The sequence below is a fragment of the Archocentrus centrarchus genome, chromosome 5, assembly GCF_007364275.1.
Source record: "Archocentrus centrarchus isolate MPI-CPG fArcCen1 chromosome 5, fArcCen1, whole genome shotgun sequence".
NCBI lineage: Eukaryota > Metazoa > Chordata > Actinopteri > Cichliformes > Cichlidae > Archocentrus > Archocentrus centrarchus.
Window position 1 is genome coordinate 10,799,458 of NC_044350.1, and position 26,231 is coordinate 10,825,688.

General features: G+C 38.4%; 1 protein-coding gene across 1 annotated transcript in view; it reads left to right on the forward strand.

Annotated features, from left to right (window-relative positions):
- Positions 1 to 26,231, forward strand: part of slc2a9l2 (solute carrier family 2 member 9, like 2) — a 102,292-nt gene that overhangs the window by 58,801 nt on the left and 17,260 nt on the right. Inside the window, exons 9-11 of the mRNA XM_030728798.1 lie at positions 2,002 to 2,103; positions 2,393 to 2,468; positions 23,491 to 23,618. Coding sequence (XP_030584658.1) covers positions 2,002 to 2,103; positions 2,393 to 2,468; positions 23,491 to 23,618 — 306 coding nt within the window. The remainder of the gene's footprint in view (positions 1 to 2,001; positions 2,104 to 2,392; positions 2,469 to 23,490; positions 23,619 to 26,231) is intronic.

Consider the following 26,231-nt stretch of genomic DNA (forward strand, 5'->3'; position numbering starts at 1 on the left):
AAATGAGTGACTGGGCCCTTAAACTCATCAAGAAAGAGTTTACGGAGGTCAAGTCAGAAAACTGTTTTCCCATAGATTTCTACAGGATAACAAGTCGCCATCCGCTAGAATGCGGGTTCATGGCACTTCTGCATTATTTTTCCAACCTGGAAGCTTCTTTCATGTTTTATCAATATACTGGTGAGCCTTTTGCAGTGTAAGATTGTTCTGAATGTTCAGTCTTGAATATATCTGCCAAAATCACAACATCAGCTGTGAAAACAGACAAATTGAAATTTTGACCTGTAGTATTAGAGGCACTAGATGTCATGATTGCTGTGGCAAGCAGGAAAAGGCGGACCCCAAATGCAGGACTCGGAAACGGTGAAAATAAACTTAATGTGCTTTATTGAAATGATGATCAAACAAACAAATAAACTGGGCTGGGCTGGGCTGGGCTGAAGCCAGAACTAAAACTAAGGGCCACAAGGAACGGAGAAACATACAGCAGGTACATAGACAACGACGTGACAATGAACCGAGAAAAACTGAAGGCTTAAATACATATCAGGTAATCAAGGCAAGAGGAAACAGCAGGGCACAGCAGGTGAAGCAAATGAAACTAATAACAGGGGAAGCAAAACTAAACACAAAGCACAGGGAACACAAGACTGTCAAAATAAAACAGGAAGTGACTAAACAAGGTATATGCAGACTTGACACGGGGAAGTGGCACAAAGAAAACTAAACAGGGAGCACGGCACTGGGAAACAGACAAAGAGAGATACAGACATGGGACAGAAACGCAGAATAGTCACAACACTGGGAGTAAAACTCAATATGAAAACACAGGAGGTCAGGGTCAAGACAAAAGGACAAAAACAGACACAAGACCACAGACGCAGGGGAGACAGGGACAAAGGGAACTAGAAAACCAAAACAAACTAGGCATTAACAAAACTCAATGAAAGCAAAGCTAAACGCAAAACGCTGGGCAGACAGCCCAGGATCATGACAACTAGATACAAAGAAATTATTAAGACTCAGTGCCTAGGTGTCAGCGAATGCCTGCAAACAGACAACTTAGGGGTAACCTTTGACTCTGACTTCTTGTTTGATACACAGGTGTCTAAAGTTACTCGTTACCTGTTTCATTCAGCTTAGATATCAAAAAGGTGGCCATTCCTGTCACAGTCTGATTTAGAAAAGGTTTCCCATGCTCACACTTCTACTAGACTTCATTACTATAATGCACTTTACTCAGGCTGCAGTTAACTCAAAAAGCGACCGCCAGGCTTTTAACACGTAGCAAAAGGGGTGACCACATTACACCAGTCCTTCACTGACTACCTGTTAGTTTTAGAATTGATTTGAACATTTTACTGCTGGTTTTTAAAGCCCTGTGCAGTCTGGCCCCTGCCTATACTGTATCTGTGACATGCTCCATATGAGCCCAGCCCCTGCCTGAGGTCTTCTGGCATGGCCTTGTTGGTGGTTCCAAAGGCTCATTTAGTCACTAAAGGTGATTAAGCCTTTGCAGTTCGGGCCCCACGACTATGGAATTCCCTGTCTGAGGATTTCAGGCAGGCAAATTCTGTAACCTCTTTTAAATCTCTTCAAACAAAAGTCTGAAGACCCAGGAGTTTAGATGTGTTGTTTTTTCATCTTTTTCTTTCTTCTTTTGAATTTTAAATTTTGAATTTCAGTTGTATTCATTATTAACTTTACCTTTTCATATTTGTTGCTTTTATTATTGTTCAGCACTTTGCAGCTTTGGTTTGAAAAGTGTTTTATAAATTCACATAAAGTAAAAGTGAGGCAGTGCTCTCGCTACCATGAAAGTCTGAATACAATTTTATCACCATTCAGTGTGTAGCTTTTGATCATTTTAGACCAAAGTGACAGTTAAGCTACCTGCCAGTCTTTGACATGTGCATCCTGTAACTGCAGACTGGATAAAAATAGCTCTGTAGCCAAAATGATATACAGAACCCTCTTGTTTATTTTCTGTGTTGTCTCCAGGGCTTGGTGATAGAACGAATTGGCAGGAAGCCCCTTCTCATATTTGGTTTCGCTTCCATGGCCGTGTTCTTCAGCCTACTCACAGTTTTCCTCAATTTCCAGGTAAGCCACACTTCCTGTTATTTATACTAGATATACAGTATGTGAAGATATTCTGTCCAAAATGGCCATTGCAGTTTGTATTCTGAGGAAAATATACAGCTCTCAAACCCTAGTACACTTTTATTATAAAACTATTTGTACATCATTCATTATTAATATTGAACAATAATTACTCATCAGCAAATATTTTACAATTCAAAAAATATCTCATAATACAGCTGCTGTAATATACTTGATAAAATAATGACTAGGCCCCTGCAGTACTCCCTCTGTCTCTGTTTCCTTTCAGGATAGGGTGTCATGGATGCCCTACCTCAGTTACATCTGTATACTAGCTGTGATTGCCTCGTTTTGCTCTGGACCAGGTAAAGCTGCTCACATCTCAGCTTTTTTTCTGTTTCCATGTTGATCTTTTTTTTTAGTTTTCTGTTGGGACACATATATGGAAGTAAATACTCTGCACATTAGCTCAATCAAATGTGTCATTCAGTGAAGCACTGTGCCTGTTGTATAATCAATGTGACTTTCTTCAGCTGTGGCCTGGAATGATCAGCCAGCTAATGTGCCAAAAGGTGCTGTCATATATTAGCATACTAAAAAGGAGCCGTACAGTATAAACTATATGCCATCATGCTGCAAATGTGACAGCGAGAGTCCACAGCAGGTCTTGTGATAGTTTGACTTTAAGTTTCAAGGTGAGGCTATTCCTGTCCTCACACTCATCCTTGTACAGTAATAATATCCCCAGGGAGCATTCACCCAGTAAAGTGCCTCAGTGGCTTCAGAATGAGACTGAAACAGCAGAATGGAAGAAAGTGTCAAAAACCTGAGACACACACAATTCTAGGTGAAGTACATTTGATGCTTTTCTCTCGCCAGACCAAGTTCTTTATTCAAGAGAAAGAAAATAAGACATACTGATGCTGAAGCGCACACGCACACGCACACGCACACACACACACACACACACACACACACACACACACACACACACACACACACACACACACACACACACACACACACCCAGTGACACACATATGTGCACACATAATAACACCATTACAGTCACTCAATTCCTTTCTCAGGTGCACGTTTGTGGTAATCATTCAGGAAAGAAAAATAGTTTCACTGCACAGTGATGATTCATGGCCTAGTGAAACAAATGAAGCTCCCCACTACTGATGAGTGGTGAATGGCTCGGAGGTGAGGGTGGAAGGGATTCACAAGAGGGATGACCCCAGTAGTGATTTGAGCCTTCGTGTGGATAAATGAGCAGCCATACATCCTCTTAAGTCACTTTGCCATGGAAACCATGGCCCAGATATTTCAAAAACAAAAGATTATATTTCTCCATGAGAGCAGACGGAGTTTTTTCTGTTCGATAATGACAAAAGGCAGAGTTGTAACATGTTTCTCTTTCCTCCTCCCTTCCTGTTGATGAATCTTTCTCTCCCAGTCATATTTAATTTTCTTTTGTTTTGTAAGATTTTTCTTTGAACTTTCCCTATTTATTGAATCATAATAGTAATCTTTTATTTTCAAATCTATAAATTTTTTCCTTGAACTTAGAATCTTCCTTTGAATCTTGTCTTTCCTTTGAAATATTATTTAAAGCCTTTTTCTTGGTATTGTTTGCTATATCTTTGAGTGTTTCTTATTTAAACATTTCCTTATGAATTTTTATGTTATTATTTTATATTAATATTTCAGCCTGTCCTCAGAGTGAAAACGTAGGTGGGTCATTCTCTGAATTCAGTGCACTTTGTGTCTCCCAGGTTTACCTCAAAGATTTTCATATAAAGTAAACAACAACATTTCTTTAAAAACAAGAAATGGAAATATTCATGTGTCTTTACAAGATAACACAAATATTTTTTTAAAAATTGTGTTTTAAAAATTTTAATGGATTGCCGAGATATAGAGCATGTCCCCACTGATCAACATTATTCTTTCACTGAATATAAAACAAATAAAAATAGCCACTAACCGCAAATAATTTTTACTAATATAAAAATTTTCCAGTATTCTTTAACCTAAAAAAAAGAAAAATGAGAAAAATATATGACTTATTTATAAAAGAGTACTTTTTAATCATGTCCCCCAGTTTTGTTCAACCCCATAACAGCATACCAATTCCCCCTTTTTTAAAAATAATGGTTCAGCTCAACTTCCTCAGCACCCAGGAAGTGACATCACTCAAGTCTTTTCCCGCTCACACTGTAAAGACTGGTAAGTGTTAGCATACTTTCTTACCTATATTTCATTGTTTTTATCCACAGACTAACATCGTCAAGCTCAACCTTTCAACACTGTTACATGCATAAATTATATTTACTATTTTTTGGGAAAAAGCAAAGAGTTGTCTTGGAAAAATATATTAATTTCTTGTTTTCCTCATGCCATATGCTGCTTCATACCCTATCTAATGTGGACTTATGGCTACTTTTAGCTAAAATCTTCAACCCCGTAACATTCAACCCCATAACAAACCCCATTGTTACTGGGCTGAATCATTGTTACGGGGCTGAGGGTTGGACTGTTCTTAAGTCAGGGAGCCCCTTTTCTCTAAATGTTATTTCATGATTATTATTTTCTGATTGTGACTATCAGATGGCTAAATCAAATGCAGAGAGAAAGGTGGATTTTCATGTTCTTATTGATAATTATGGGAATCAAGTTTTGACTTGTACTAGGAGGAGGTTTTACAAGTAATTGCTGGCTAATATGGCCCCATCTGCCTTTTTCCTTTGCAGATTCATAATCTCTGTCAAATTCCATTCATTTTGATATACTACTTGCTATGTTTCAGACATGACTAAATTTTCACAGTCATGACTGCGTGACCTTGAAGGTTAAAGGACAACATTAAGTGCTAATGCCAGGGTCATAATGTAAATGCAATCCCAAATCAAATAGGTACCTGTGCAATTGCTAAGAAAGTGACTGAAAGCCTATTTGAAGATGTACTACATTTTATTTCAAAGTTACAGAATAAAATCAGTTTTTTCATTGTTTTACCATTAAAATGAATTAACACCTTGCCCCCAAATGTGCTGTATTCAAATCCCTCTAGAATGTGAACCCCTGGTCCGATTTTCAAAAACTAAACTGTTCTGTAATCTGTGTGAACAGTTCTGTCAATTTAGCTTAGAATTTTAATCAAACTGACAACTTTCAAAATTTATCCAAGTACCGATTTTCAGTTCAGAGTTTAGTTAACGCCATTTTTAAGAGCTGACAACAATGCACTTTTTTTTTTTTACTGCAGGTAGCACAGATGGCAGATTCAAGCACATATAAAATTATTTTAATATTAACATTGATAGTTAAGAGTGTAACTGTGTTGTGATGTTGTTACACTGTTAAACTGATTACAGTGAAACAGATTTTGTATACAGCATTCAGTCTATGCTGTCCTTCATTTTTTTTCTTCTCACAAGACAGATCCGTTCAATCTAAATGTGATGTTATTTTTAAACAATGTTAAATATTATATATCTACTGTTGTGTTTCTTTCCTCTTGTTTGTTTTAATGAATTAAAGTCAATTTCAACTTGATTAAATGTCATTTATTCAACCCCGTTACAGTGTGTTCAACCCCATTACTTGATACGTTGTTATACATTTTTTGAAAGTAATAACAAATATTAGACTAATGTTGGTTTAACTGTATGCAAAGTTTAGAGGACAAGTAGAAAACATAAAAAAGCCTGATCTAATGTTTATGCTAAAGTGTATTTTCATGATTTATGAAGACTGCTTGTACATTAAGTTGCCATATTCTACTTGACAGTCAAATTATTATTATTATTTAGAATCAAATAAAATATACTTACAATAAGTTAGTTTACACAAGGGACAGTTGACGACAAAGGAACTGGAAGAATTAGTTTGATTATGTTTTATAGTCATACTCATACAAGAATGAAACTGTCCCATTACGAAGTGGAATTTAAAACAACCTAAGGAACAAAGAAATAACTAATAATTTTGGGGATTTCATTTGTAAGGTGGGAAAACATCTTTTCTCAGAGGTTCAAATAGTTCTTCAGTAGTTGCAATGTTCAGAAACACTATTTTTTGAGGTTTATTTTTCAGTAACCTGAGAACCCAAAGTGCACCGAATTCAGAGAATGACCCAGGTATTGGTCGTTTCTGAATTACGACCAATATTTACCTTTTGGAACGGGGGAAAAGCGACATCTAGTGGTCGTAGACGAAAGTGCGTTTAAATAACGGTCGGTTTTGACCCCAAAAGAAGACGTAACGATTTCGTTACATTCGTTATTCATGTACGGAAGTCATTATTTTGCCGTGGGATAGTTTGACATGACAGCCTGGGAGCGAACCATCAACCTTCTGAGTGATAAATTACTATTCTATCCTCCGAGCCACGGCAACATTTCCCAAGGACATGTCCGTACGACAGGCGAAGCCGGAGGTAGGCGCGGTCATTTGGAAACGTAAATATAGGTCGTATTTTGGGGCCCTGCAGAAACGACGGATGCTTACGTTTTGATTGGAGGACATGTTGTAATATTTTTTTCTGTAATATTTCTGTACATGTTTTTCTTTGTCCATCGTCATTTTAAAAATGACATTCAGAATGATTTGTTGAATGTCATTTTCTAAATATTTCTTTGTAAGCGAAAATCAAAATCCATCTGTCCATCCATCCAGCTATCCATCTTCTTCCGCTTATCCGGGCCAGGTTGTGGGGGAAGCAGCCTAAGCAGAGAAACCCAGACCTCCCTCTCTCCAGCCAGCTCCTTTAGCTATTCTGGGGGAACACCAATGCTTTTCAAGGCGGGCCGAGAGATATAATCTCTCCAGCGTGTCCTGGGTCTGCCCCAGGGTCTCCTCCTGGTAGGACATGCCCGGAACACCTCACCCAAGAGCTGCCCATAAGGCATCCTATTCAGATGCCTGAACCACCTCAACCGGCTCCTTTCAATGTGGAGGCACTACAGATCTACTCTGAGCCCCTCTCAAATGGCTGCACTCCTCACCCTATCTCTAAGGGACAGGACAGCCACCCTTCGGTGAAAGCTCATTTCTGCCGCGTCCCTACCCTCACCTATGGTCATGAGCTTTGGGTATTAACCCAAAAAAACGCGGCAACTGATTCTGTCCGTAAAAATTACGGACAGAATCAGTTGCAAAACGCAGTCCTGCCACGGAAAACGCAAGACATAACATCCTTTCTTGTTTTTAATGAATGTTTAATTCAAATCTTTCTTTTTCTGATCTTAACAGTCATCCATGAGCTATTTACTTCACAAATTTTCTTGTATTTTACCTCATGTTATTTTTCTTGTGTTTGCATTTAATCCCTATGTCCCTATGTTTGAAATTTAATAAGTGCAGCTGGCACAGATACAATGGGTTTTCTGAAAGTTCGTTTCCACCTTTCATGGTGTCAGCACAATATTCACAACATGCAGGAATGGCACATTGGTAGTGCTTGTACAGTTCTTGTTAGGGTTTAGTGGTGTGATGGGACATTTTAAAGGAACCTGAATGACCCTCATTCCCTCAGTGTGAGATCACTATAGTGGCTTTATTGGACTCCCTGCTTGCAGTGTCCTAGAAAGTGCTGTCAGAACGACCAATTTGGCATCAGTTTCAATTTCTTCATTGTGTTGCAGGGCTCACCTTTAGAAGAACAGAAGTTGGCAGGCATATTTGATGACTTTTAAGTTCACTTCCATCACTCTTGGAGATTTTTATAGACTACATTAGAATACATTAAAACTGTGATCCTCACAAGGTTAATTTACTGCAAATAGTTGCCCTCTGTAGCAGCAAGACATTTTAAAGAAGAACATGGAAAATGCAACAGAATAGACTTTTGAAATAGGATATATCTAAAACAATAAAACAGAGTTGAATTAGTTAATGCTTTGGAAAAAAAATCATGTCTGTATGGTGTGGTTGCTTATGGGATCAAAGCATCTTCCCTGAACTTGATATTAGTGCTGTCTAAAAAAAAAAAAGATAGAAAAAAATGGAAAAAGAGCAAAATGTCTGGTAAATTTTTAAATTACATTTATAAGTTATAACTAAAGTGATATTTATAATCATGACCAGTTGTTTAGGTTTATTGATGATTAACTCACATGAAATCTGGCCAAGCATGCATACTTAGGGCACCACTGCAGCAAATTATTGGCATCCAATAAAATCAATGTAACAAGAGGCCATCAGTTAAAGAAAGGACAGAATGAAGCTTTGCTCGGCTCACATCAGACTACTACCACTGACCTAGGTGACAGTGTCCTTCATTTCAAAGCATTTGCAGTGCTTTTTCAGGGTGAATTCCAAAATTAATTAGCTCCAATTATATGGCACCAAAATTACAGCATACAGTGATGGTTTTAAAAAAAACCCCAAACTACACCCACTTTCAGTTGAAAGGTTTTATGTGTTAGGACATAATAAACATTAATTTGGTCCTTATCAAACTTAAAATTATTTAAATAAAAACAGATGAACAGCAACACCTGACATGTTACAGCATTTTATTCTTTACACAACAAAAACTGAGCCAAAATGCAGAAGCAGTGTGCAGAAAAGCTAAGTACAACCCATGATTCATTAGGTTGTAGAACAACCTTTAGCAGCAAAAACTTGAAGCAATCATTAAAAAAAAAAAAAAAAAATCACCTTTTTTAAGAATAAACTGAACATTGTCACTGAGACAGACAGGACAGGACAACACCACAGAAATGTGTGCCGATTCAGATCCTACAAAGTCCTACAACACCTGCTCCTTACATATTTTCCCTCACACCTTGTTTTTGGTACGAGCTCCTGAATGTGCTGTTTTTGGCATGTACAGCACATATTGCTGCTAATTGAGACAGACAGCTGCTGGAGATTCAGGAGAGAAAAAAAAATGAAGCCAATTTTTCACACATAGGCAGATTTTCAGATGGTTTGAGTCAAATGACTGACAGGCGAAACTACTGTCTGCTGAAGCAAATCCATTCGTGTGTCATGCACTGGAGCTGTTGTGCAGCATCCTTGATGCAGATGTATCTAGGCGAGATTTACTGGGTCTTTTCATCACTGCGGGCTGTATATTGATGATCTGTATAGGTTCATGAAGCTAATGATTTGTGCAGCTGTCTCCATAGGGATAGCTATACAAACTGTAAGGAGATCATATATTGAAGTGTTAGGGTATGGAAATAGTAACAATCGAGTGTACTGCAGTGTAGCACTACACCACCCCAAATGAGTGATTTTATCCTCCCAAGCCCCCGACACTCTCACCTCAACTGGAAATTGTTGATTCTCTCTTTTTGTCACCCCTGTTGAATGTTGACCCCTTGTTAAAACTCCCCCTGAGCCGTTCTTTAACCCATGTAACTGTAAACTAATAACACTGCACAGTCTTACTTGCGAGACTTGTTACACAGCATCACATCACTCCTTCCAGAACAGGTTGAGAGCTGGCATTTCGATAAGCAGAAGCAAGTCAATAAATAGTATCCTCCTATTTTGGAGAGTCCTGGGATGGCAATTCCTTTTATCTTGTCAAAAAGTAAATAGCTTTAACACTGTTGTCACTGTTTCCTGTGGGACAGCAGAGATAAACACATCTCCAAAGGTGTTGTGAAGTGTTTGTTAGTTTGGAATTTTATCTTTTCCACCAGGGCGCTGCTGTTTGTTTAAGTGACATACTTTTTAGTGTGGCAGTTGTAATTCAGACACTTTTCATTTCTTCACTATAAAGGTTTGATGGAAAACAAATGCAGCATGATGCTCAGTGTTACATTAAAAAAAAAAATTTTTCAAAAGGAATCTAATAGGATATGATTTCAGTGGCAGTACCATTGTGTAAATTCACAATAACAAATATCCTGTGAATCTTGGGTTAGACGCAGCTAATAAATGATCAGTTCTTTGTGGATCTGAGTCAGTAATTTATGTTCAAATATTTTCCAAAATTGTAATTATTTTTAAATGAGGTCTATTGGATTTGTAGTATAAACAGTGTAATAGATATCTCATTCAAGGAAGGAAAATCCTCATCTTGCATCCTGCTGAATATTCGCTGCGGCTCTCTGCGATAGCACTGACTCAGTTGCATGTGAAGTAACCTCTTGTCGCTTCACAGCATGAATCACTTAGATTTAATATAAATCTGAACTCTTCGCTGTTGAGTTCTCATATCAGTTTTTGTGCATTTTCTTTCTTTTAAGCAGGCACTTCACACAAGAACCGCAGAAAAAAAACAAACATATAAAATAAAATATCAATCAGTGATTGGAGCCTTCATGCATTTTGACTAGTTTACGACAGGAATTATTTGCAATTTAGCACCAAATTCTTTTAATGTGACTGAAATGTATCCATAACTGCTTATCCAATTCAGGATTGCAAGGTAGGGCAGGACCCTTCCCCAGCTGTCATAAGATGAGATGTGGGGTACAGCATGGACAGGTCACCAGCCTAGTGAAAGGCCCTTCCTTCTGTGAGGCAACAGTACTTACCACTGCACCTTTGTGCCACCCATGAGGACATGTGATAAAGTATAACTCAATATAATGTTGAATAATATTCCCCTGTGTGGGTTTGTGTGCAGATGCAGGATTCTCCTGCCCTGTAAAACAGTGTAAAATCTAATTTAGGAGAAGTTCTGTAAATCAGTATTTTCAGTGTGCACTCATTTCACAGCTGAACAACTAAATTAGTAAATGCTTTCGAGTCACTTCTCATGTAAGACGGGGATTATTCTATTGCTGAGATAAAAATAAGTATTTCACAGTCACGCTATCACTGTTCACACCTAAATGTGTGCATTGTTATTTTGGTCGGTTTGTTGTGCAACTTTGCAGTTTTTCTTTCATATTGCACTATTGACATACCACTGAGAGACGAGCAGGGAAAGACTCATATTGTCAAACCAAACACTTTGTGTCTCTCATCCTCTTTATTTCTCCCTGTCTCAGTCCCTTGATGACTTCCCTTTAGTGAACTGATTACAGAATAAATGTGTGATCTAACAAATAAAAGCTCGTCTGATCCTCAGCAAGAGAACGAGGTCGAGGGATCAATGTAGGCTGAACAACACACAAATTAGGAAGTGTTGCCATTATAAACTTGAAGAAATGACAGAATTGATCTCTAGAGAAGAAGATGCTAACAGAGTGCTTTAAAAGAACCGTCTGTGTGGTTGACAGTGTCACTTAAACAGAATTAAAAATAAGCTTCAGAAGAAGAACTCATTTATTTTACTCTTGATTAGGGTTAGCGCTTTTCAGCCTTTCACAGAGGAACATTTCAATTGAACACTGGAATAACAATCGAGAAGAAACTTTTAAAAATGTCCGCACAGCCTCCCAGCCGCGGCAGTGAATCGCTGGAAAACTATGCTGGAAAGAAAAACTTGACTTCACTTTAATGCAGTTTTTGTCTGATCTAGTCTGTGCTGTTATGCCATTTTTTGCTTGTTGGTTGATTGCCATCATGCCTTGCTCCTCACCAGTGGCTGTCCATTTATTTTAACAACACTGATCAGATATAATAGTGGTAAAAAAATATATATATATATATGTTTGAGAACATTCATCATAGATGTTATAGATAGGTGGCTGAGGATAAATTGTATTTAATAGGACTAAAGCATATTGTGCTTTCTTGCTTTGCAGAAACACAATCTAGTGGAGAATCTATGAATCCTTTTGTTCCCCAAATCAACTGACCTTATTGATGGCACACATTGATTTCTGATTAAAATATTAATATTGATAAATTGTATCACATTGTTCCTTTGATAGTTGATCTGTTGGTCAGGATGGAACCATTCAGTCACTTCACGAAACCAGCTGATGTGTTGTTTGAGAGTTTTCTTTGTGGGATAAAATGCAATTCTCACTTCTTAATAAAGTGTACTGATACTATGCCACACAAAAAAAAAAAAACATGTTCTTGGCCTGTAAAATAGATACTGTTTTCAGCTGCTTTCAGGCTAGGGCTGAGAGTCAGAGTTCTTCTTTGCCAAAAACAACCAAACCTGGGACATTCCTGCACCTTTCAAACCCAGAACAAGTGACCCCTCTGGCCGTGCCGGATTTGATACCCCAAATCTGAACCAAGGCGATCTCTTTTGTTGTCTCTTTCAAAAACAAAGAGTATCTAATTTGACAGAAGCAGTGGCCCAGTGCAAGATGTGGTGCTACAGCCCAGCAGCACTCTTCTTCAGAGCACGAGTAATAAAGTAGTACTCATACTTTGAGAGTGAAGGACACTCAATTTGGCTACAACATTAAGGATTCTTTATGTGTCCCCTTTGCAATCATGGAGGTTTGTGGGTGGTGAAGTACTTTTATTATTTACACTACTGGAGCTTTGATGGAGTGTAAATTGAATCACAGTTGTAAAGATTTTCAATTACGTTTGAATTCAGCTAAAAGCTATTCAAATAAATTAAGGTCAGCTGTGGTCTGAACCTGAGCTGTGTTATTGTTTTAGTACAATTTAATAATTTGCTGGGATAAATTCATCATATGCAACACTTTTAGGTCTAAGTAGCTCCATGCACACATATCAGTTTTAAAGCAAGAGTTTCTTTTGGAAAGCGACAGATTTTTGTAGTCTGTGTTGCCGCAGAAAAGTCAAACAGACCATTTGGCCAGAGTGGCATCTTCACTCAGTCCGACTAGAAAGACAATATAGCTGAGGGAAAGACAAAAAAGATGGTTGCAAAGTGCTACAGACAGGCCATGGCAGACAAGACAGAAATCCACTGAACAAGATGAATCACCTTTCACCTGAGAATCTGGAAATAAACATGTTGGTCCACCAGACATGTTATTGTGAGAGGTGGCAAGTAATGAGAGACACCAGAGGTAAGATGTGAACACTTCCTGACAAGAGTGGCATGTGCTTCTCTTTAGGAGCCACAAGCAAAATACACAGAGACTGAAGTGATAAGAGCAGACTCTCTGTGGAGTGAACCCACACCAAGGGGAAACTTAATGATGTGTGGCAGCCAGAGGGAAAAAAAATGATTAGAAGCACAAAAGAAATAAAGGAAGAAGGCTTATGGATTTATGAGTCTGTGAGCGGGAAATGGTCTCTACATCTGAATTTATATACGTGTGGGTTCATCTGTCATTTTTGCGTTCATCATCTCTTGTCATTTATTGTGTCTTCTCAGCATACAGAGGCAAAAGTTTCTACTTTTTAATTTCCCAGTCTTGCTGTACAGTATGTAGTTTGAATAACCTGTTATTTAGACTCATGAATGAATACTTAAATCAATCGCCTACTATATCGGACATGATCACAGTCGTATTTAGCATGAAAATATAAATCATAAGTCTACAGTCTTTACTGTAGTTTTCAGCTGTCTGTAGTTTGACAATATTGCACATATAAATTGAGCCTTTGGAGGCACAGAGTCCTGACTGTAGTCAATGCTGATGTCTCCTGTGAGAATGACTGGTAGTATGTAACAGTCCACCCATGGACACAGTCCCTGGTTTTTGGAAAGCAGGAAACAATGTTTTGTTCACATAGATGTGGTATTGATCTTCTGCCAGGAGCTTGCTCTCTACTGTCTTTTGGGTCCTGAATCTCTGCAAGAATACACTTGAAATGCCCTCACTTCTGGACTCATAACTGTCTCTGCATTACCAGCTGGAAGAGGTTTTCTTTTTGTTGTAAACATGAATGGTGTCATGCACCAGTGGAGAAGTCCTGTGGGATGGCACATTAATTCCTTTGTCAAAGCAAGCTCCATGTGTACTCAGCATTGTCCTACAAACAGTCTCCTTCTGATATCCCCCAGAAACTCTGGTCTAGTGGTAATTGCAATCCTGGCTTTTCCTACTCGCTCCAAAGTTAACAGTAATATAATGGCTGTTGATGACATGTTTTTAAGCCTGCTGTTTCTGCCCAAAGATTAAACATCACCTCTCCAGTTAGCGTGTTTCTAGTCAGGGCCACCAGTTTGTGCCATGACTCTGCTTCCTTCTGGGTAAAATGGCCTCAGCCTCTCTCCTGGACTCATCTACAGTTTATTCAAGCTGAGAGAGCAATTGACCTGGAAATTCCTCAGCTGTTTTTTTTTTCTGCTGTGGGCAGAATATGAGCTTAACTCCCTGCAGTTCTCTCTCATAGACTTCTTTCTCTTTTAGTGTCAGAAAAGCCTTAGAGTAAACAGAATGAACTGGGTAACACAACAGCTGTGGAGTTAGTCAAATGCTGATGCTTGGCCAGTTTTTCTTTTTGCCAGAGTACATTGAGTTAAAAATATCTTTTGATCTTCACTGAATAACTGAAACAATTTCCAATTTTTGGAGTTATTTTAGTGACATTTTACTTGCTGCTCTTTTGTGTTCGATAAAAGAAAGATACAACTGAGCATTTCTGCCCAGAGCACACAGTCTGAATCCAAACCAGGCTGTTAATGGTGTCATAGACCATGTCTGAATGGAAATTACTTTAAGCGACTAACAATCGAAAAGTAATTATCTTCTATTGATAATTACTTTTTCTTGTGCCTAACAAAGTAGAATCATCTAGCTAGTAGTAATGCGATACGTTAGTAAGCTTTGCAGTGCTTTGAGTGAAAAGCTGTTCCCTCCATCCCAGCATGTTCACAATGATTATGCTACGCTACAGATGGTTAATACATATAATGTGCACTATATACATCATCTTAAACCCTTTTAAGACATGTCCTTCTTTCTATTAATCAGATGGCATCTGAACGTGTCAGCTTTTGTGTACAGTAAGTAAGAGACAACAGTTATGATAGACATTTATGGTCCCAAGGTTGATTTTAGCCTTTTAAGCATGACATACAGTATCAGTCTGAAGACTGGATACACTCACCCATTCACAAGGATGGTACTAATGCCATTGGCAAAGATTATTTTCTATTTATTTACAGAGCATTAAGTAATGAGTAATAACACCTGTGTTTACCTATTATTTCCTGTCAAAATGGCTTCTGTGAAAAGACCTATCCTGAAACTACAAACACCTGTACTCAATTTTGTCTCAACTCATCAATCAAAAGTTAAGGTAATTGTATTCTTTACCTGAGTAGAAACTTTAGTGTTTCTTATGAGTTATAGAGTCATCAGACTGCCTGGCAATGCTTTTGCTGCTTTTGCTGCTCCAAAAGGATTGCCAAGGAGCACGGCTACTGTAGGCCATTCAAACCTCACTGAACATACATTACGTTAATATTTTGATGAGTTACTGTTGTGATTTTAGTTGGTCTGAAATTAATTTTAAATTTATTCTAAATATATATAAATAATATTCTAATTCTCACATGACATCATGCACAAATCAGTTGTAAAGAGGGTGCTGGACCAGAAACCTTCCAGTGATTGCCGTGGTTGCCAGCAGATTGCCATGGTTGCAGGTAGTTTTTTTTTTCCTTTTTCCTTTTTTTTGTTGTTGTATTTTGCCTGCAAATGCTTTAAAACCACTAGCCAAGATGTAGTAAAACTTGAAAAATTGCAACGTAAACTGTAAATGGAGAAGAGTTGCCTGCAAAACAAAAGTTGTGCCTCTGCGATGTAACCAACATGTTTCAACAGGTGCAACTTTTACTTTGAAGTCAAATGGTTTCCATTTCCACTTTGTGTTACACTTTTCACAGTTTCACAACAGCTCAGTAGTACAGGTGAGTAGCTGTAACTGTGTTTACAGACAAGTTACATTCAATTCGTCCAGCAACCTCCAGCAACCAATTGCAACCGGTTGGGGAATACTTATTTTCTGGTGGTTGCCAGATGATCATGGACTGGTCTCTGGGGCTGTGTGACTGAGGTCTTATTCACTTGATCCTGTCACCATGATTGTCACATTGTTCAAAATAGTGCACAAGTTAGCATCACATGGTTAGTGGTCACAGGTCTGCAAAACTTTGACAGCTTGACAAAACTGCAGTGGTGTGTTGAGGTTCATGGCAGCCTTACTTAATGAGTCCCATCTGATTAATTGGAGCAGCAGGTCAGTAGGAGATATCTGTGGAGTGCAGGAAGAGCAGAAACATCCTAATAGGTTTTTATATGTTCCCGTTATCATTGCAGTTGTGTAAAATTTTAGATGAATAACTTATTTTTAGTTACATTAAAGTTATATTAAAGTAAAAAAAAAAAAAAGACCCTTTTTAAAAAAAATCCCTGTAGAGGGTCACCATAAATGGTCTGCTCTAACCTTTAAAAAACTTTGGTTAAAATATTGCTTGTGAGATTATTGAAGTCACAATTTGCAAACACCTGACCTCACTTTACTTTGCTCCTCAGAACTGCTCAGCAGTACATTAATTTAAGTAGTGGTGCTGCACTTTGCTGAATCCCCAGTGATATATTAAATTATTAAGTGAATCTGGTATTTTTAAAAGTGCAACTTTAAACGTGTCTACTGGCATTAATAATGATTTTTGAAGCATGGATTTCCTTTACTTCCACATCCATTAAAATCGTGGATGTTCCTGAATATACTGCAAAAGTTAGCACCCTTGGTGTGTGTTAGCATGCTTACACATTAAACAGGAATTCATATATGTTTATTCTGCTGTTATTGTGACATGGATGTGGCTTGTGTTAGAGGGAACCATTCTGTAAGTGTGATATTATTATCCCATTATGTAATTAGTGTGTGAGCTGTTGTTAGATAATATTAGAAATACAGATATGACAAACTGAGAGCAAATGAGCAAGCCACATGAGTTATGACAAGGGCAAAGAGGATTTTTCTTGGCACAGAGTGGGCCATTGGGTGTGACTAAACATAACCAAGATCATTCCAGGAACAGGGACGTCTCTGTGATCTAAACATTACCGTATTTTTCGGACTATACGTCGCTCCGGAGTATAGGTCGCACCAGCCAAAAAATGCATAATAAAGAAGAAAAAACATATATAGGTCGCACTGGACTATAAGTCGCACTTTTTTGGGGGGGGGGGGTGATAGAATCCGAGACCCAGAGCAGAAATTCCATCTTGAACGGCAATTTAAAATAATAATGGATTAAAGAACAGGACGAACACGGTTACACCTACGTTATGCTAACGTAGCACATTCAGCTACATGACGCACAACGAACACGTGTTCAGTATTGTAACGTTGTAAACACACTTCCAAAGTCGGCGATATTCACAACAAAGGTCGTCTTTATTAACAGAAAAACGGCTGCTGTAGGCCACAGCCACGCCAACCACAACTACAACAGCGGAACAGCAACACACACACAGGGAAGCTCTCGGTCTTTTTCTCTCTCTCCATGCTGCCTTCACGAACCTCCCGAACAGTCCGAAATCCCACAACATCAACACGCTCTCTAACTAAGAGAATCGCTACAGTATGTTAACGTAACATTAAGTTATTCAGATAACCATAGCATAAAGAACATACTAACAAGTTAACCAAACCATCAATCCATTGATTTCTTCATCCTCGGTGTCACTTCTAAACAATTCCGTACACTCCGTAGACGAAGCGCCGCTTCCTCTTCTGTGTGGCGTTAGTCAGACTCGTCATCAGCTGCAGTTCCAATTATTCCAGCCTTTCTGAATCCCAACAGGATGGTTTGTCACTGAAGCCCATGTTTTCTTGATCCATCCAATGACTTCCAGGAAAGTTGGGTGGCGCATTCTCCCAGTTGCCGTTAAGCTGTGCTCTCCATCCACCATCCACTGCGCCCACAGGTTACGCAAGACTGCCTTAAAGCTGCAGTTCACGGAGATGTCAAGTGGCTGGAGTATTTGGTTCATGTGTTATAAATGTCACATATACGTCGCTCCGGAGTATAGGTCGCACCCCCAGCCAAACTATGAAAAAAAGCGCGACTTATACTCCGGAAAATACGGTATTTAAAACCCCTGTGACAGTTTCATAAAATAATAATGTTGATTATGCTTTGGTAAATCAAACAAAACTATTCAAAAATTGTTTTACTGTAATGTCTATGGCTTTCGCTAAAATAATTATTTCCCCCACTGGATGTAAGTTCAACTGTGGGTGAAAATTAAAAAAAAAAAAAAAAAAAGCACTGGCCTCTGGTGAGGCCTTCTTCTATCTGCGTTGTCATCTGCAGCTCTCTGCCTGAGGCACAGCAGATCAGGGCTCTGGCACTAGAAGAGTGTAACCAGTCCACTGACATCTCAGGAGGTCAAGCTGAAACAGAAGGATGGTGCAACAGTTCCTGTCACAAATCCAACTCACAAAAATCACATTTGTAATTTTTGTCTGATCTACTCTGTGCTGTTATGTCACTTTACTTTTTTTTTTTCTTAATTAAGCCTTTTATTCTCTGTCACAAATAATCTCTTCACTCAAATAGCATTCTGCCATACCAGCAGCAAATCATTTAATATCATGCTTGGTCATGTTTCCCATGACCAAAATTGAATTTAACCGAGTAGCAAAGCTATTTCCTGTTTTGGTTTGGAGACGTGTTTTTGTATGTATGCCTTCTGAAATTTCTTTATACTTTTGTGTGGTTTTAATGTACACTAGAATAAACACTGGAGCACTGAGCTGGAAAACACATTTTTATGCATGCATTGCCCATCAGCTGAGAGTCCCTCATAGAGTATGAACATCTTCTGATCTAAACATTTTCATGTTTAGGAGTGGGTGATGTCATGCAGAAGACATTAGCCAATTTTACTTTGATAAATGTGAATTTCTCATGGCAACTCCTCAACCACTTAATTAAGTTAAATTATAAGGCATTTCCAACATTAAGGATAATGATATGAAATATGACAAAAATATTCTCGGTGAAAACATAGATAGTTGAGCTTAAGATTCTCAAAATATCACTTTACTTTTCACCTTTTTTCTTTTCTGCATATTTTTTTTGTATTTGTTTTGCGCACACAGAAGCCTCACATATTATTACATACACAACTTCCTGGAAACCATTATTTTGGTTTGAGTGGATTATACTGTAATATTTCTAAACTGCACACTCACAAAAAATATACACCCTGTCCCTGCATCATGTGAGGGCAGATTTGTTCTTTTCTGTGTGGATGTATCCAGAAAAATCTTTCCTGTTGCTTTGCTGTCTTGCTTGTGCGATTACTATTGTATTACATTTGTAATAGACTTGAATTTCCTTAATTAGAGGGATTGTGTTTTTTTTATTTAGTGCAAACAAGGTAAAAAAATACACTTAGAGCAGCCCTCTGTCAGTGATGACAACATGCTTTAAGTAAGTAAGTAAAATGAGTTTATAAAGCGCCTTCACAGACGAGTTTGCTACAGAATAATTTTGATGACTATATGGAAGGAAACATCTCATTTGTTCTTGCATCTCAATTCTTGCAGAAAGTTTGAAAATTTATTGAGACAAAATGAAAAAGCTCCTGGGGCTATTTTATAAAGACATTATTATGTTTATACATTAATTAGGTTTAATATCATTCCTGATTTTGCACTTAGTTTAAAAATCTTGCTTAAGTGGGTTTTAGGAATCCCACACACAATCTCTAAATTTTAAATCTCCTTAAACTGAGGCCTCCCTTGTGATTTCCAAACCCTTATTCTGTCAGCAGGACCTTAAGTTAGGAATGGGGGTGGGACAAAATATTATTATGCATCTCTGCATTTTTGTTTTGTTTTGGCTGGTTTATCAAAGCAAAATTATCATATCTAGCATATCATAATAGAACTGTATTGTGAGTTACTTCGCAATTCCCCATTTCAAGTCAGGAATACACATCAGCCAAAAAGAGATTTTTTGGAAAGAAAATGTTTAACATGTCTGAAATTTTCCAAAGTAAATATGATTCTGTTAACAAACTTTTAAACTTGTGCTTTGAATGTGGGCAGTGAGTTAGTTATTTTATTCATGCACAGCTGTTGACTGTCTTCTTTCTGTTACTGTAACATCAGGTTCTGGCAAACAAAGTCAAAGCTGAGAGTCTGTCATTGCTGCAGAAAACAAGGTGGAACATGTGGAACAGAAAGACAGAACTGTGACTGATATGCATCCCAAACTGCAATTCACCTAATTAATCAGTTGTTTTAGTTGGTTCATAAATCTGAGGCCATAATATGCTCACGCAGAGTCATTCCTTTATCCATCTGGTGGGTAGGTCAGTTCTCTTCTTGCCTGTACACACACCATCACTCAGGTGGTCACATTTGTTAAAAAGCATCTTTTTCCATTAATGGGATGGTTTATTACTACAAGCAATTAAATGTAAGAGGATGCTACAGGCTAATGGAAGCCATTCCTCCCTTTATTCAGCACACGGTGGAAATGCTCATGTGGCTTGTAGCTCATTAACTGTCGTCTCAGAAGCAATTATGTGACAACAAAAAACCTGCTGTGAGGATTAAATGTGAAAGCCACTGGTCTGAAAGATTTTTATCTTAGCTCATGTTTTTTGTGGGTATTTCAAACACATTTACAATACATAAGGCAATAGAACTGATATCTATCTGATATCTTTCATTAAGTAATGAAAATATGAACTCACACATGTCTGGATGTCTTGGTTTAGAATCATGTGGGGGAGACTGTGAGATATGTGTGAGATACACAAGGAGCCCCGTCCTTGAAGCTGCCTACGAACACAACATTTGACAGCTTTGCTTTGCTTTACACAGAACACTATCTACACCCCTGCATCAGTATTCTGTAGGCTGCAGCTTATTCAAAAAGACACACAGTCCAGATAAGACATAACTTACAATAATGGTGTTTATGTTGTGACAAATAAGGATGACTGCTGTTTGTGACTCGCTTCCATTACTTGTTCATGCACAACAATGCTTCTGAAATATTATCATTCATGTGTGAATTCAAACTTTGAAAGGCATTTTGTTTTCAATTATATACATTCAAGCAAAACATGCAGCACGGACCCTTTATCATGCTTTTTTTGTTCATTCTACTGCACATGATTTACGCGCACCACCACAAATTATTGGTACCCTTGGCTTCTCTGCCACCGCTATCTGCCCAAGACTCAATGCTCCAGATGATGGGTGCTTTATTACTGTAGCAGCCTTTTCTTGCATACTCACTTCTGTGGTTTGTAAAAGAATGCCTGAAGGGTTTCCCTTTGACAAGATGTGGGTACATTTTCAGCTGTGGCATTGTGTTTGCATCCATAATTGAGGGGGTAGAGAATTTTGCAAATCCATCTTCATGTGTCTTGGGTGATTAAGAAAATACTCCAACTGCATGCTGTGCTGTTATGCCATTTAGTGGTAAGACGACAGTGGTAGTGGCTTATATTTCATTAACAAAAATGTGCCTTTGCTCTGATACCAGGATGTATGTCTCTTATATTCATGTATTGTTGGAATATAAACCATAGCAACAGACAAAAGTTCCATTAAACAAGTTTACAATTTGCAGAAGATTAAAAGAAAGTATGCATACAGTCAGGAAAAATTACCCTTTGCGGGGAGGTTGTTAAACAACTCCTTGGTGGTGGATGAGATTCGCCCTGAGTTCCTGAAGGCTCTGGATGTTGTAGAACTGCCTTGGTTGACATGCCTCTGCAACTTCAAGGTCTGTGCTAGGGTGCTGGTGTCTGACATTCTTATGTGGAACTGCATGTATGTTGTCCCCTAAACTATAGGAAAAATTCCTCTCGGTCTGGGAGCTCTGTTTATCTTGACCAAATAAGGAAAGGTGTAAAACCTAACTCTAACCCCCCCTCGTGTGACAAGGTGTGTATTAGATATTAAAGCATATATATATCTTTGTGCGGCGAGTTTGGATCAATTGGCTTTCCTCTCACAGACGTCTCGAGAAGTCTGTTTGACATTGTCTTTTTTGTAATAAACCTTATATTATTCATTGAGACTGTGTCGGCAAAGGATTTCTTCAACACATAAACAGAACAAGACACAACAACACTGGAAAGGAGGGTCCGTCTGTTAGTCGATTCTTGGATTCAAGAGGAACAATGCGGTTTTCGTCCTGGTTGCGGAACACTGGACCAGCTCTGTATCCTCTCGAGGATATTCAAGTGTGTGTGGGGGAGTTTACCCATCCAGTCTATATGTGTTTTGTGGACTTAGAGAAAACATTTGACTGCTTCCCTCGGGGTGTGCTGTGGAGGGTGCTGCGGAAGTATGGGGTGTCTGGCCCATTGTTGCAGACCATTCAATCCCTGTAAAACCACAGCAAGAGCTTGGTCTGCATTGCTCACTCCAGTTTAGGAGTTGCCATCCCAAGTCGAGGAGCTGAAGTATTGTGTGGTTTTGTACACGAGTGAGGGAAGGTGACAAAAGGATTGGGGCCGCGGCTGCAGTGATGCGGACACTGTACTGGTCCATTGTGGTGAAGAGAGAGCTGAGTGTAAAAGTGACGCTGCCAACTTATCAGTCACAAGCTTGGTCGTCAGCATGGTCCTGAGCTTTGGGTAGTGACTGAAAGAACAAGATCACAGATACAAGTGACAGAAATGAGCTTTCTCCAAAGGGTGGCTGGCCTTTCCCTTAGATTTAGGGTGAAGAGTGCAGTCATTTGAGAGGGGCTCAACCAATTGAAGTGGTTCGGGCATCTGACTAGGATGCCTTCTTGTACCTCCTGCAAGAGGTGTTCCAGGCATATCCTACCAGGAGTGGGCCCTGGGGTAGACCCAGGATACACTGGAGAGATTATATCTCTCGGCTGGCCTGGGAATGTTCACCTGGATAAACTGGAGGAGGTGGCTGGGGAGAGGGATGTATGGGTTTTTGTGCATAGGCTGCTGCACCTGTGACTCAGCCTCTGATAAATGGAAGAAAATGGATGGCTGGTTGGCTCATACATATTAAATATAAATATTAAATATTTAAAGACCAGACCAAATAAAGTCCTGATTTTCAAAAAAGGGGAACATGATCTTAAAAGAATGAAATTGTGACTGTGTGGCAGTACTAAAACACACCAATTTATATTAATGAAAATGAAAATTATTTAGTAAAGTAATTATTATGCATTCAGCTGATTTAATCCAGCACAGAGTACACATACTTTGATGGTGAACAAAGCAAAAGAAGTACCTGCTTATTTAAATTCTGTAAGTCAAACTCGTATGGATACAAACAAGACTTTGTTTCAGTGAGATAAATTGCTGATGGTATCTAATGAGTTTTCTGATAAAAAGGGATTATGTGCTGTGGAAACCAAGTGTAACGATGGTATGTGTTTTAGTGTAAGACTTGCAAGTAACATGTCTGGTTAAAAAAAAGTCACAATAAGTAGGAGGGCAGCATAAGCTAAGATAATATCACTTGACCTTTGTGAGCTCATCTTTCAGCATCAAGACTGAACAAAAACATGTCTTATTATTAGGCAATAAGCACATACTGTAAATCCTTTCTGACCAATGCTGTTTGTTTATTATAGCTAACAGTGCCTCTATTTTTTGTTTTTCTCTCTGTCAGGTGGCATCCCCTTTATCCTGACCGGGGAACTGTTTGAACAGTCCTACCGACCTGCTGCCTTCATGATTGCTGGCACAGTAAACTGGCTGTCTAACTTTGCTGTGGGCCTCCTTTTCCCATTCATTCAAGTGAGTGGCATCATATGCGTATACTCTCAGGCAATCACAATATCTGTTTTTAATTCCACAGTTATCATAATAAAAATAAGACACAATATTCTTATAAAAGTAATATTTTCTGGTAAATGGGGTTTGAGGTAAACTGCTGTACTGGCAAGCTGGCTTCTTTAAAGTGTGAGAAGTGTCTCACTCCCATCCATAATCATCTGTACATCAATTTTCTTAACTGCTTATCCAGTCCACAGCTGTTATTGGGCCATGTACACCCTGAACAGGTCGCCTCATCTATATTCATAATTTTGTGGCATAATTGTATCCACATGCTGGGGTAGTGGCCACTGTATATAAAAAATGAACGTAGCCATGTTGGCACCAATCATTGGATAGTTTAGTCCCATTTCTGAGCTTTGGGCTGAGTAGTTTTAGTTGCCATGTCATAGACTTGTTAATTACAAGGTAGGCCTACTGTAAAGCACACTGTGCTTCATCATTCCTTTTTACAATAATGTGGACCATTATTTGTAAACTTTATATAGTTTTGTATTCAGTATGACTTGAAACAACCAGTTGAGTCTTTAAATTCATCAGTGCTTACTCAAGTCACAGAAAACACAAGTCAAAGAGTAATTTTCCCCATTAATGTCTGTGCAATCTGACTTCTTTTTGCATTCAGAGGACCCCTGTTTTGCCCATTAGACTGAATGCAGTTTTATGGCACCACTGCAGTGTCTGTCTGTTAAACCTAAAATCTGTAGTCTCAAAACATGATTTCTAACCTAATGAAAAAAATGTTCTTGAGATATATTCAAAAGTGGAAGAATGATGATGGGAACACGATCTTATTTCCCCTAACTTCTGTAAGGTAGTTTTCTTCAAGGCACTCAGATTGAGCCTGGAATACTTTAAAGTTAATCCTGACCTTTATGTAAAGCGCAGATATGAAAAGTGTGATCCCTCTTCATTTATTACAACCCTCAGCTGGCACAGCCATAAGGTAAAGCAGTTAAACCATGCAAGGCAAACTCAACATGAATTATGAATCGGAGTTTTTATTTCCTTGGCTAATGTGACAACACTGTGAGCTCTTACTCCATAAAAGCAAAAATATTGGCAGTAAAAGTTACTGTTAAGGGGCACTTATCCCACTTTACAGATTAGATTTAATTTTTACGAGAATTACAACCTTTGAAAACAGTTTTATAATGTCCCCTCTGGCTTGGAAGTCCTTTTCCAAAGTTAAGACAAACTTGCAATCGATGATATGAAAGGTTTTATTTTATAATTGGATTTTCAAGGAAAATCCTGCATGATAAACTGGAGGTGAGGAGTTTAAAAGAAAAGGGCATTCCAAAGAATTGTGGATCTTTAATTAAAGATGCAGTGGCAGTGTGGAAAATGTTGGCAACATTGTATCTGGAGCTTAAGAGTACTGAAGACTAAATTACAGGATAGAGTTTATCTTTTGTACTGCCTTCATTAGTGGTTTGATTATTTGAATGAGGGGGCATTCAGTTGTATTTTTGTTCCAACCACGACACAAGTAGATGCTCATTATTTTAGAATATGGCTGAAAATCCACCTATCATACTTTAACCTTTCAAAACGAGCTGCTACAAGTAGATAAGGGAGTACACAGAGCACTCAAAACTAGTATGCAGGGGATAACATGGAGAGTAGACCCCAATTTTTGCCCTGTTTTATTAGAATCTTTCAATGTACACGCTTTCTTAATAAACTGCAAAAAAAAAAAGGATCAAAACAGTCCCTTGATTTTTTTGTTTTTTTTTTGTTAGACATGAAATTCAGGGTGTCATAATCAAAATATACAGCAGCTGAGGACAGAAAGGCCCATCACTGCATAAAACTGGAATGTTTTCCTGAAAACCACAGGCTCCTCTTTCATCTCCTGAAGCCCAACTGGTTACCCCAGACCACTGCACATCACTGCCTCCTCTCATCTTAACTTCTTTTGTTTCCCTGAGTTTGTTTGTTGTTGTTGTTTTTCACTTACTTGTTTTATCTCTATTTTTTCATCTCTTTACTGCAACGTCTTCCTAAAAGTCGCTAGAAATGTTTAGTATAAAAAAAAAGTTTGGTGCAATAATACTTTTCTGTTATAGTTTAGGTTACATTAAAATGATAAGTTCAAATGCAGTAATAATGGTTTGACACAATAAAAACGACCAAAACAGCCCAAACCTCTTCACTCAGACACATAGGATCCAGTGCACTGATACACACACTTACATTGGCAAACATCACTTACTCAGAATATGTTCTGTTGTTTGGGTGCAGTGATTAAAAAACAATTACAAAAAAGTTGGCAACTGGGAGTTAATGTAATCTTTTGGATAAATTAAATCATGTGTTTTCAGCAATGGATGACATTTATAATACCAAAGCCAATGCCAATATTTGAATGAATATTTTAAATACTGTGCGTCTTCTTACTTGTTTAAGATCAAGACTGATGTGGTCTGATCCTTGAGTGTTAATTGTGTTTACAGCTATAACAGACATGGACACTGGTCTGCAAAGTGTGGACTTCTGATTTCCTCTGGGGTCTTAACCGCTGTGCTTGTGCAACACTCGTAGTTTCTCTTTGAGCAGCTCTCATACTCT